At 40.6% G+C, this 14,039-nt stretch overlaps 1 protein-coding gene across 11 annotated transcripts in view; it reads left to right on the top strand.

The window, feature by feature from the left end:
- The window catches only part of ZMIZ1 (zinc finger MIZ-type containing 1), a 336,761-nt gene extending 323,382 nt beyond the window's left edge, over positions 1–13,379 (top strand). For all 11 annotated transcript variants that reach the window (XM_050975941.1, XM_050975945.1, XM_018910990.3 and 8 more), the window contains 2 exons: positions 4,969–5,217; positions 8,776–13,379. In XM_050975941.1, coding sequence (XP_050831898.1) covers positions 4,969–5,217; positions 8,776–8,883 — 357 coding nt within the window. In that variant the 3' untranslated portion in view covers positions 8,884–13,379. The remainder of the gene's footprint in view (positions 1–4,968; positions 5,218–8,775) is intronic.
- Positions 13,380–14,039: the final 660 nt, after the last annotated feature.

Genomic DNA, 14,039 nt, shown 5'->3' with positions numbered 1-14,039 from the left:
TAGGCATGGTTAGTCATCTATTTTAACTCTGTGTGTGGGGTGTGTATACATCCTTTTATGTTCATTTAAGTTGCAGAGCAGGGGGTTGAAAGTGCGCTGTTACTGCACAGGAAGGATGTTTAACTTAACAAGTCATATGTGCCGTGTCTTTAGTGAATCCTAGAAAGTACAATTTCAGAATGTAATGAGGAAATGTGGTAGCAGATGCTCAGCAAAAGCCTACTCAGTGAGTGTCTCCTCTAGCTGGCAGTGGGTTTTCCAAGGAGGATGGTGAGAAATAGAAGAGAGTGGAGAAAGAGTTCTTCATATAGTTTGGAGAGAGTCCAGGTACCAAGACTGTCTGCAGAAGAAGAGTCCAGAAACTGTAATGACTTTACCACTTTACAGGCTGATAAATGAGGACAAACATGCTGCAAACGTGGCTTCACATTGGCAAATTCCACATACACAGCACGGAATGGTCAGAATTCTCTGCACAAGAATCAACCACACAGAATCAGAATACAGTCGTGAGAGAAAATGGGAGAACCAGCCTGAGCCACTCACAGCTGCTTTCCTTCCAATCCAAGTCACAAGGAATTATTCTTTGCTTCCCATTATCTGTCACCTGCCTCCTGACTTCATCAGGCATACCTTTGCTTTAGTTGTTGCCCTGGTGAAATTTCTGAAGTGGTAGGATATGAAAGATTTGAATATAAGAGTGAAGAATTTGTAGCTTTCTGAAAATGGGAGTGTTTACATATAGCAGAGGTGAAAGTTCCTCAAGGCTATACATGTTCCAGAGCTGTGGGAGTGTATCTAGGCAAATGTTAATGGACTTCCAGTTCTGTGGGCCAATCTGTAGCAAATCTAATGCTTGCTTATGATAGCTGGCAATTAAAGTAAACCTTTGCCTCACTTCTCCCTCATCTATCATGCTACTCAAGCAATATCATTTGGGAATAGGAAGCAGTGCTAAAGCAGATTCCTACATTATGTCTGTGGCTGGTATTCTGTAATGAGAATCAGTTTTCAGGTCTTTTAGCAGAGGAGAATTAGATTAACCTTGTCAATGTGGCTGTGCAGTTTTCAGTTCACATTTGAGGACTCTTAGTGCTCCCACACAGCCTTTTCAGTGTTATAAAATCTCTGCTTTCCTCTTTCTTTCTTACCCTCTGTCCTTTTCTCTCAAAATGAACTGTTTGACTGTAGCAGACACTCAAGAAAGGCATCTTTTAAAATCACTGCTTTTAGAGAAATACATGCTTTTAACACATTCCTAAATTGTGTAGTTGCATGTCTTTGAAGAGACACTTCATACAAAAACAACTATAAACAAATTGTGTGATTGAACCGAGGTTTTAAGATATTTCCTGTGCTCTTCTCTGGCTTTTTCTTTACTTTACACAGTTAGCAGCTTTTTGTAGTTTGCACATACTGTTCACTTTGGCCATTTACAAAGTGAATTGGATGTTCTGTCCTTTCAGACCTGAGGTCTCTCTTACTGGAGCTGAATGCTGCTGAGGAAGTTCCTAGCCATCCTGTTTTGAAGACTTATGTGGTGGCCCTTACACAGTGGTAGGCAGAGAAAGTTGATTCCTCCAGACATACTCTGTAGGTCACTCCAGGAAATGCAGTTATTTGCCCAGTGTATTTAGGGCTGGGTAACCAGGGATGGATCAATCAGAATTTCCTTCCCTTAACACTGCTGTTCCACTCTTATAGAAGAAGAAAAAAATCAGGATGTGAAACATGACCAGAAGTAATAGCTCTTCCTCAGCATAGAGTGTTTTGAGAGCTGTGGAACAGATACCACATTGCAACAGTGCAAGATTGCTACAGAACAGCTGCCACAATCATGGCAGCTCCTGTTTGTTTTCAGAAATTGTAGCCACATTTTAGACAAGGGAGAATTCAGTTAGCTCTAGTTTAGTGCTTCTTGCAGACAGTGTAAGGAGTGACTGAGCAATGGATGATGACACCATAGGTTCATACACACAGGGAGGTGATATGAGCTGGTACTACTGTAAAAAGTCATTGCTCTTGTTTCTATTTTCACTTTTCCTCCCTCTCAGCAAAAGTGTTACTGCAGCCATGAAGTGGCTGGACCCAGGTACTGATGTGACTGGAAACTAATTCAGGGGCAGGGTGGGGAAATTCAGTGCATATCTACAAGATTTCACCTTGCAGACATGGCAAACAGGTGGATGGGAAAAGTGGCCAAGAACATCAGCAGGGTAGGCAGGATGGCATCTTTTAAGAGTTTTGGTAGCTAACACAGAAAAGAGTTGGTAAAACTGTGACCCTGCTAATTGAGAGAGATATAAACCATTGACTTAACCTGGTGATTCTTTTTCCACTAATAATTTTCTTCAGAGACAGAAAGAATATTGCTGTGCAGTGGCAGGCCCTGTTGCTCCACATCTGTACATCTCAGCACTCCTAGAGGTCACTTTTGGGCTGTAGAGTTGTGCTGCTCTGTGCTGTAAAGCTGAAGATGTAGTTGTCTGCTGAAAGCTTTTCTTTTATAGACTGTAAATGCTTTAAGAGTGCCAAAGCTTATGCTGTTAAAAACAACTCGAATTATCTTACTGTGCAAGCAAGGGCAACTTTGTTACACTCTGCATAGTGAGGGTCACTGCTTTCAGAGAAAAATGGTGGGAGTCGCAGGTGCAAGCTAAACATACCCAAAGTGTGCTGCTTACAGTGTGTTTGCACCATAGCAAAATTATCATCAGTTAGCTGAATACACATAGAAAATGTTCCCATCCTGAGTATTTTGCTTTCTCACTGAGGGGCTGGTGGAGTCAGTGGCCTAAGTCAGATGGATTTGGAATCTGCAATGGCTCTTCAAAGAATAGGATTGCCCTCAGTCTTACAATAAACAATTAGTCCCTATACACCCACTGTCTAAGGACTCAAGTGACTGTGTTATCTGCTAAATATATATTTAAATCCTTGCCTGTATAAACACAACGTAGAATTTTTAACCTGCTTATTTGTTTTGAAATCTGTCTGAGTGCACATGAATGCCTCTCCTGGTTAAAATAATTATTTATATAAATGTGCCAGCATGACCCTTGCTTTATGCATTCAGGGATAAATTTAAGAGATTCTTCAATATAATCCTGTTTGGTTTTGGATTTTTCCAGCAACTGGTTTCCCACATTAACAACACTATCATAAATTGCATTTACTTTTTGTTGTTATTATTAAGCTTTCTAATTTCCACACTTTCTGTTGCACATGTCCTCAATGAGTGAGGAAGGAAACAGTACTATTAAGACAGACATCTATTTATACAAGTTTTTTGGCTGCAAATTCTTTTACATTAAAGTGTGATCTGTGGGCAGATTTTGTACAAACTTACCCCTACAGTAACAACAGTGTTGGAGAATGTTTTTCAAGTAATCAAACTGTGACCTCAATGGAGAAATGTATATCAGTACTTTTTACCATTTACTTTAAACTCTCATATGGGATAGAAAGCCAAATGCCATGCAGGTAGAATCATTTCCTCAAACCTTCATAATACCAAAGTATTGACAAGGACCTCCATGCAGCTGAGTGTGACTGTCCCAATGGATCAGTATTCAAGTTTCAGTTTTCCTAAGAGTGGTTAAAAGTATTTTAAAAATACTTATTTCTCTAATTTTTTTTTAATGGGAATAATTAAGTAAGTTTTGTAATAACCTCCCTTTTGCTTTCTGAAGCTGAAGGCTGAAGTTAAGATAACTTTGCAGTTTATGTGATATGAAAGGAACATAAACTGCAAAGTTATCTTAACTTCATAGCATTTTGCTGGTTTCTGTTGGCTTGGCTGGATGAATGTCATGCTGTGGTTGTATGTATTTGTTCTTTTATTTCAGCTTCACTTTGTCCAATATGTAGCATTCCTCAAAAAATGTTTACATTTTTTGTTTCTCCATATGCCCAATTAACATGAGATATCTGATTCTGAAGCATTCAGACACCTCTTTCTCATGGCACCAAGGTCAAGTCCCAGAGAATCCACTAGCATTAAATGTGACATGCAGCAGAAGGAAGAATTGGACTTGTGCATTTTTATTGCTCCTCTGTCATGTGAGAAAGACTTTTCCCCCATTCAGTAATAGGGTTGGGAAGACACATGTGGACTGGTAGTTTATTCCCCACAGAAAACATTAAAAAACCACTAAGCTCTTGCTAGACAATTCATCCACAGCATGAATACCAAGAGTGAGATTGTTGGCTTGGTTGAAGCTAAGGCAGTGTACTTTGCAATCAGCAGGTGTGCAGCCACCCACAGCAGCTCAGCTCATGGTGGGGAATTGCTTCCTGAGTGCCTTGGTTCTGTTAGCCATCAGAACCCAGAAATATCAGCAAGGAAAACCTTCAGCCTTTAACAAGGGTGTTGCATTCTGAGAAGAAAAGTAGGGAAGGAGTGGGGAAGAGCTGGTGTTTGCAAGATGTTTGTAAAGAGCTGAGACAGGAATAGGCTGCAGTGTCAGGAAGCTACCGAACAGGGGAGCTGAGCAGAAATGATGCATTTTCTCAGTTAATGAGTTTCCTGGCATGGGGATCATTCAACCAATTCTCTCTTCATTCATAACATTTTTTAGGGCAAAAGCATCTTCCTTGCTAATGCTAAGCAGCACCCATAAGCCTCCTTCCCTCCTCTTTGTGGTGCATTGTTTTGCATCTTCATGCACAGTTTTCCACATGACAAGGAAGCAAACCAACAGCACAAGTTCAATGTGTTTTTTCCCCTTGCAGACAACAAAAAGCTGAAACACTCCCTCCAGCATTGGGATATGGAGTTTCCTTTTCCAATGGCGCTTTTTTATTTCTTTATTTTGGTTGTTGTTTGTCGATTGGTTTTGTTGGGGTTTTTTGTTGTGTGTCCTTTTAAAATTTATTTTGTTTTATAACATGCAGTTACAGTCAGGCACCGCGAGCACTGTACCTTGTGGCCTCACTTTCTTTTCCTGCTTTTTTCCTCCTCCGCAGATCCCTCATCCCGGCAGCACTGATCAGTCCCATACTTCCATGCAGCAAGGTTTGCACGTCCCTCACCCCAGCAGCCAGTCAGGGCAGCCATTACATCACAGCGGGCCTCCTACCCAGCAGTCCCGGCAGCCACCCCCGGCCGCTTCTAGCAACCATCCACACAGTGACCTGACCTTTAACCCCTCCTCAGCCTTAGAGGGTCAGGCTGGTGGACAGGGAGCACCCGACATGCCGGAGCCCTCGCTGGATGTAAGTCTGTGTCATACTCTCATCTGCCTGCCATAGCGTGTGCTTCGCATCGCGCGGGAGGGCGGGGAGGGCAGGGGCCGGGACCTGCTTCCACAGCACATGCCATCCTTCATGCTTTGGTACACGGGCGCAGGTGCTGCAGCCAAGGTGATAGGGCACTCCTGACCTGCTGGGAGAACGGATGGTTCTGGTTGCAGGAGCTGCGTGGTGTGTGAACCATAAGCCTCTTCCTTGCACCGAGGCAGGCATTTCGTTAGGCAGTGGCTCGGGCACCAGGCCGGGAGCCATCTCCTCTTTTCCCACCTCGGCGCTGGTTGTGCTGTGCTCTCCTGGACCCTGCAGCTGTTGCAGTGCCTGGACAGGAGGGACACAGCTGTGCATGGTTCTGACTGAGGCGTTGCTGTGCCAAGTGAGCTCTGCGCTGAGCCCTGCAGCATGTCCTGGCCAGCAGGAGCGGGGTCTGTGTTGGCCCACCCTGTGACACTGTCCCTGCTCCCTGCAGCCAGAAACAGTCTTTGCCCTTCCAAACCTGCTCTTGTGGGTGGCTCAGCAGCATAAGTTCTTCCTCCCAGTACACCACAGAGGGACATAAACAACATGGACATTTTCTCCCTCCTTAGCCACCATGGGAGGCAGCTCACAACTAACTGAAGTCTAGTTTAAAGGCCAAAAGTAGTCTTCGATCTCTTAACATCGATTCAGTGGAGTTGGAAGTGACTTACTTGAGGTATATCTCTCTGGTTAGCCATCTACCTCCCAAAATATAAATCCTCAGCACTAGGATTGGATTTTTGTTTGAGTCATGCATTCCTGTGTATCTTCTGTGTATCTTCTGTCTGTTCCAAAGTCTGCTGCTGCACAGTTAATTTCCTTAGAGATATGTTCGCTTCTGTGCCTTGGATTTATATCTGTATTTGCTGTTGCTGTATACTTGCATCTCCCCTCTCACACCGGAGCACTGGGCTGGCAGGTAGCCTCACAGGGGAGGGAAGGGGTTAGGGGACAGATAGAGGCTCCAGGATGCTGCAGGAGCAGTGATCAGTGAGGCAACTTCTGCTGTTTCACACAGTGTGGTTGTGTGCACATCCTTTGGGAACAATAGTTCATGTGGCAGTTAAGTTCTGAACCCTTAAGGATTCTGTCTGAGCAATACTGAAAGGTGAAATAAAAATGTCTCTTTTTTTTTTCTTCTAATATTTAAGAAACATACAGTATTTTGTTATGGGTCAGGCATCCATTCCTTGGTGAGAAGCAAAGTACAAAAATCTGTACACTTAACAGTACTGTGGTTATCACTGATGAAGGATTGCTAGTTTCTTAATGGGAGGCAAGTGCTGTACAGTGTGGGAAGTAAACTTACTGGAAATAGCTGTGATCCTGATCAGATGGATTATTTTAATGGGTGTCTTGTGAAACCTGGCTGAATAAAGTCCCATGCAGCAAAGCAAAGAGGGCACTGTACTGTGGGCAACTTGACCCACTCTGTACTGACACAGTCACAGTCATTCTGCAGGAATTCAGTGAGATGCAGTCTGAGGTTTAACCTGGGTTAACTAATCCACCTCATATGGAGGCAGGCACAGACAGGGGAGATCTGCACAGGTACTTAGACAGCAGAGGCTCGAGACTGAAATCACTGGTTAGACCTCTCAATTTGCACTTCAGGAGTGCACTTCTCCAAACTCTACACTATATCTATTTAGGGTACACTCTAAATCTGGCACATTCCTGTAGCTTCGGTCTCCATCACCCCCTCACAGGCCCTGGCACTCCTCTCTCTTCTGTCCCTGCTCCAGCACAGCACTCTCAGTTCCCACAAGTCCTTCCTGAGGTCTCTGGTTTTCACAGAGGCCAGCTGTGCTGCCTGACCCCTCCGACTGAGGGAAGCTGAGGTCACCCTCACAACTCAGAAGACTTCAACTTCACATACTGAGCATATTGCTTAAAATTTCCACTCTTAAACTTTTTAAAAAATCCCCGGTTATACAAGAATGAGTCTCATAGACAATTCAAATTTTTAAAAACAAGTCGTAGGACAGATTCAATAACTTTTTTATTTCTCCACACTTGGTGGGGCTGCCATTTTCTTTTGGAATTTTTTTTCCTTTTTGGGGTTTTTTATGATATACTCATAAAAATTATGATAGGAGGCGAAGCACATTTAAAAGTCTCATATCTCCATACAATGACAATAGTGTTTTTACCATGAATAAAATGAGGTGGTAGCTTAAGAAGAAAATTCCTTTTGGGAGATTCTGTTTATGTACACTTGACATTGCATTTTTTCAAAATGCTTAGAAAGCAGTAAACTTTTTTGGCACTTCATGTTTAGCTTATTGAAAAATTTGTTTATCATATAATGTTAGAAGATGAAGTTTCATTTGCAAAAGAGTACTAGAAGCATATAAATACAGTATTTGTTAAATGGAAGTGGTCAAGCTTTTGATTTTATAATATTTGAAAACATTGAACAACTTTAATTTCATATACCTGCTATTAAGTTTGTTAAAACAGTCCATATTTTTCTGTCTTTAAAACAATGCAGAACATAAAAGGGCTTTATTACAAACTGTTCCCTGCAATTTTTTACATATGACACTTTTATATTTGCTTACAAAAGGGCAAGATGCATTATAGAGCAGAAAACATTGCCTGATGCACAATGCAGGAGTTACAATGTACTTGTCATCTGTCAGATCAAAAAGAATGTGTTGTGATGGTTTATTAATGGAAATACAAATTGAAGTCCCATAGCTATTAATTTTGATACTTTAAAGAACTGTGCAGATTAGGTCCTCTTCTGTTGGGTGGAGTGTTACACCTGTGACCCTTTAAAATGTCTGGAATTGCATGTAATGCTGTAGTCAAGTAAGTACTTCCAACCACTGTAAACTCCTGCCACAGAAAGGAGAAGGACTCACCCAGCTGCCTTGCCACTCCTCTCTCCATACTCCTCCTCAATTGTTGTTTTTTTTTTTTTTCCACTTTCCCTGATTTGTTGGTTGCTTTAACCCTGGTTGAGTTCCTTGCTCCAGGTCACTGTCCCAGAGCTTAGATCAATGCACTAAGGAGTTACTGGGGTTGAGCAAAGGAAAGGGCTGCCTTCTTCTGTAGAGTTGCAGGCTTTGGGTGGCCATCAAACTGATGTGTGAGAGCCAGACCAGCCTTTGCCCATCTACCTTAAAGCTCACATATGGATTACTCAAAGTGCTTGTTTCAAACATTTATGCAGTGTTTTATAGGAAACATCCATAATGAACATTTATCCAGAAGGTTTTGTCAGCGTGATGAGCCAGGCAATATGATGGGGAGGTGGACTGAGAAACCCTAACTGAGATGATAATGTAATTCACAGGTGAAAACTGAGTCACAGAGACTTTCACAAGCAATTGGATACTGCATCATCTGAGGGTGTTAGGCTTTTGACACTGCCTTCTGTTTTATTTGGATATATTGTTATGAAAACCAGATTCCAGGAATGTGTGGTGTTTAATCCCTTTCTTTTCTCAGTTGTGTTTCTGTTATCTGTAATTTTTATTTTATCTTTGTATTTTATAGCTGCTTCCAGAACTCACAAATCCAGATGAGCTGCTTTCGTACCTGGATCCTCCTGATTTGCCAAGCAATAGCAATGATGACCTTCTGTCTCTCTTTGAGAACAACTGAAACCATATGTATTCTCCCATCCTTTTCACTTGTTCACACGTGTGTGGCTGCACAGCGAGGAATCTTTAACACTCCTTTTCCACAAGAGAAGAAAAAAAAACCTCACAACTTGATCCAATGGTGCACTCCCTGCTTTCTTCATCTCAGAACTGCTTTTGTTAGCTTCAAAGACTGCGAAAGTGACGGGAGAAAATAATACAAAAGTTAAATAAATGCGGTAATCTCCGAGTCTGCCATGCTACATTTGACAAAGAAGCATAGACAGTTGTGCAGCTATTGGAAACCCCATTTGGTGTTCATCCTCTAGAGAGAGAGTTCTGTGATAAACATAGTGTGAAGTATCTTGGCAAAACCGAATCTTGGCAAGGGAAGAAAAATCAACAGAATGGAACTGTCTTTAATTGACCCGTCTCAGAGTGTCTTTACAATGCTTGTTCTTCCATTTTTTTGAAACTGTATCTCCCTCTACCCCACCTCTCCTCTGCCCCCCTCCAGCCATGGGTTTGCCTTGGAGTCATTGTCCTGGCCACACACAAAATGAAAAAAAACACCTACAAAGCTCAAAAAAGCACAAATCCTACAGTCAAGTGGCAAAGTTAGGGAAGATACACAAGCCTGTCAGAGGCAGCCAGCAGTGTAGCTAATGTGACTTCAGTAACGGAGTCCTGAGCTCTGCAGGCCGCAGCCGTGGGTGTTGGGATTTCTGCAAGCGCAGGGGTCTTTACCATGTCTTTGCAGAGGATTCCTCTGGCTCAGCACACAGATTGGAAGCACCCAGGAAAAGTTTTTTTAAAGTTTGCAATGCTTAGGGATTTTTGTGATTTGGTTTCAAATCAGTACCATTTCTGACTGCGTTAACAACCAGCTGTAGAGATTGCTATAATAGATCTTTTTGCCATGTATGCCATACATAATGGAAAAGAGAGGGAGGCAGGATGCAAACCAAACTGTTCCTGATTATTACCCACAGCCTTCGGTGCCCCAAGAGTTTGTGTCACTGTCTGTACTGCACAATGCATAGTAAGACAAGCTGGGTTGAAGGCAGCGAGGAAATCATTGCAGGATGGAGGGAGAGTAACATCATTTTCCGCATAATTATTTTTAATAATCAGCTTGAGAATGGGCATTGACATTGGACAGACGTCTTACAGCTTCATTTTAGTTTTGCTTTGCATTCTGTTTTCGTGACTGTTACAGATACTTCCGCCTTTTCCTTTTCTCCTCCTTCAGTTCCTTTTTTTAAACTTTGGCTGCTGGGATGAGCTCTTTCTTCTGAAGGACCGAATGTGGGGAGAATAAGTACCTGTCAGTAGATTGCTACTGCCCTCAAGAGACCCTGCTGCCACAATTACTGTCTTGCCCCTGTGATCTTTGCTTCTTGTATGGTTGCTGCTCCTGCATGAGCTTCCTATTGCTTCTGTGCCCATTTCTGTGCTCTTTGTCTCTCTCTCTCTTATAAATGATGTACAGTAGCTGTGTAAGAAGTGCATGTGTGCCAACTTTGCCCTCGTGGTGCAACATTTCAGCTTTTCCCCACTGTACAGATACTGGTTTTGTTTCTTTTGATACTAAAGCATATTTGACCCTACTCCTTTTCCTCTTCCCAAATGCAATCAAACACCCTTCATTTGCTCACCACAATGCGTTTTAAACTGAAGTGCCAGGTAAAATTTTGTTTGTTCCTGTCAGTTTGACTAGATAGCTTCCCAGCCCTCTGTGTTTAGTTTGCAATGCTGTAAATGGCATGCTCTGTGCTTACGACTCTGGATTTGCTTTCCTCACCAAAGTCATATTTGTAAATTCTCTGCATTTTTTGTTTTATTTTGCTCTTTTTGTTAACGTTTCCCACTACTGCTGTACATGCGTTGTGGTATATATATGCTAGTCAGCAGCACCTTGCTGTAGATATTAAAGGAAATGGCGGTTTAGTTCTTTTATTTTCCAGTAGGAGTATTGAATCTGTCAAACGTATTATGTAGAAATGGTCCCACACTTATATTTTTCCTCTTTCAAGTTTTTTTAAGAAAGGCGCTGTTCATTATGCAAAATCAATTATTTTAAGAATTGCTATTGTAAATATCTTTGTGAATATTTTAGTATCGTCTTTGATAATATTCAACATTTTCATGATCTGGTTATACTTTTGCTGGTGTTTTTAAATACCTTGTCTGAAGAAAAATATGGGTCCTTTTTTAAAAAAGAAAATTGAGGGTTCTTTAACAGAATAAGGGAGTTGGGTTTTGGGTTTTTTTCCCCCCTATTTTCTTTTGGTAAGTTAGCCCAAATTTCATATCCATTTATGTAATGAATGAATTGATACATCAGGCAGTACCTGGATAATCAGGGCCCAGCTCTGTCATGGAAACATAATTGTGTCTGCCTAGGGAAAAAGTGATTGCCTAGGGAAAAAGTAACCCCAACTGATCAACCAGTGTTCATTGACTGTGGGTGATCATGAGCTGGTAATGGCAGAGTTTGTTCATTTGCCCAAGAGAGCAGAACACGTAGGACCAGCTGTCTGACCAGGTAAAGATGCACTAAGGCAAGCAGCAAATCTGTATGGTACCGTATTTATATCGCTGTACTGGTGCTCCAGTCTCTGAAACTGGGGCAAAGACACTTAGGGATGTTGGTGGGTGGGGGAGGGAAACAGTATAGTATATTTTATTCTGCTTAGAAGTGTCTTTTTTCTTATGTAGGCTTGACAACCTGTAGAGGATCTGTGCAGAATATTAAAGATACCTTGGTGTAATACATGATAATATGGTTGTGGTGTGGTGCTGCTATCACACAATTCCTAGGAAAGACCATTGTTCAGTTACTGATACGGATGTGTTGTGTAGCCATTTTCCTGTAGTAGTTTCTCCCTGGTTTTTTGCTGCATTTTTTATATAGGTCTGGAAGTCATGTGCAGAGGTGGCTAATGATAAACTGACTTTATGCCCTTAGAGTTAGTTTTTTTCTATTTGAGGGTAAGTTCCTTAAGCCATAGGTTTGGGAATAAAGAAGATTTCTCACTATTAGTTGGAACTGGTTGCTCTGATTTTTTTTAATTGATTCTATTTCATGTTCCATTCTTCACTGATTCCTGAGCAGCTAAGTTAGTCACCTAAAATGAATTTTCTCTTAAACACAATATTAGTATTTTAAGCCAGGTATGTTAAGGATTGACCTTTTGCTAACTGCTAGTATTTAAAATGTATCATTTAAAAGTACCTGTTGGAAAGCATAAAGGGAAAAAAAAGCCCCATAGATATTAGCAGTATGTTTGGAGCAGTGTTGGCACCTGCTTTGTACAGTAATAGATAATTAAAGCGGACTGTTGACATCTTTAAACTTACAGAATGTTTGGTTTCTAAGCAGAACTTAAAAAAGAGAGTACAATTTTTACCCATCACCCAAACGCTGGACATTTGAGACAGTTTTAAAATATATCTGTCACCGAAAATCAGGTACTGTATAGTGAAGTCAGTATGAAAAAGCTTCTGAAAATTTAGTTATTTTTTTATCTGTTCACTGCCGTACTAAAGTTTAGAGAAAAAAACCTAGCAAATAGGGTAATCACAGTCATTTCTTTTAAAGCTTAATTATTATATGAGATTCCAGTAGTATTTTTCTTCTTTTTTTTTTTGTTTGTTTATACCTTTTAATCGTTTCCCTATGGAAGTTCATCTGGGAAAGAACCCACAGAGATCTACAGTTCTGCTGCCAAGACATTATTATAGGACTGACAGTACACGCCAGTGTCTGCAGCGGAGACTCAAGGGACAGCTGTACATATGTAAATGACAAATAGAGACATGTTAACAGAAATGCATTCATTTTCCTTGGAATGTGCATTGTTTTTATTTCGCAGGAAAAAAAGCTTGAAGCTCCATCTTATGTGGAAAATGAATCCTGTTTGTTAGCGTTTGTGGAGTCTCAGCATTTGTTCCACTTTCACTTCTGTAATATACTCTGATCCTTTGTTTTGTTTTGTTTTATCTACATGTAATATTTAGCTTACGTGTACTAGTCTATCACCTGTGTATTTTTAGGGTGCTACAGAAATAATGAAGAAAAATACGGGGATTAAAAAAAAAAAAAAAATTGTAACCAAATTCATACTTTGTACAATTTTTGATATCACGATCAGAGGAGAATTAAAAAAAAAAAAGTACAATCTGAGGTAACATGCAAAAATGGCCATTGTCTTTGTTTGTACATTGTATGTACAGTACAATGCAATCATTTCATACTTTAAACTGGTCAGAAAAAATAATTGTGATTTTTAGTCTTGCAAAACTGTATGTAGTTAGATGATGTGACAACCTAATATTTATCTAATAAATATGTATTCAGATGAAACCTGTATATTAGGTGTTCATGTGGTTATTTTGTATTTAAAGATCAAATTATTTGACTATTGCTAGACATTTATATACTCTGTTGTAACACTGAAGTATTCTCATTTGCTCATGTTAAATTTTTTTTCCTAAATAAATCTGCAAAATTAAGGTCTGACTAATTGGCAGCTGCTTTGTAAATTTTGAGTTTCATTTTGAAACCATGAACTTCCCCTTAGCTCTCCCTGGCTTGAGTTAATGTGGAAGTCAGTTTCATGAGGTGTACCTTTTATCAGAGCAGGACTTGTTGCAGGAAGAGAAAGGTGGGAACCACCCTGGAGACTGAAGATAAAAAAAAGATTATGAATGCAAATATGGGATCACACAGAAAGAAGTCCCTCCCGTGCAAGGCATTGGTAACTTGTTGTTCAGTATGCAGGGCACTGCCTCTCTCCCAAACAAGTAATAATTACTTTGAAATTAAATCTTTATGTGATATGAATAACATAAGATAAATAACATAAGGAAAGGATGGCTTCTCTCTGGAACTGGCACGTGTGGAGATATTAAACAACCAGCACCTTTGTTTTAAATTCTTCCACATTTGATAGTTTTCTTTCAATTGGAGCCTGTTATTAAAGTGAAATTAGACAATTTTTTTTCTTACTGCATCTCCATCTTAAAGTTAAAGCATTTGGTTTCTAAATGGAACCTTTGAGTTACAAATCTGTTTAATTTACCTACCTGTTCAGCTGTAAGCAGCCTGAATGGTGACACAAGGAGTACTCACAGGATATCAGCAACACACACAGGTCCTGTCCTGGTGGAGTT

The sequence above is a fragment of the Serinus canaria genome, chromosome 6, assembly GCF_022539315.1.
Source record: "Serinus canaria isolate serCan28SL12 chromosome 6, serCan2020, whole genome shotgun sequence".
Lineage (NCBI taxonomy): Eukaryota > Metazoa > Chordata > Aves > Passeriformes > Fringillidae > Serinus > Serinus canaria.
The sequence above is the reverse complement of the archived record's forward strand: the minus strand, read 5'-3'. Positions and strand labels throughout refer to the sequence as shown.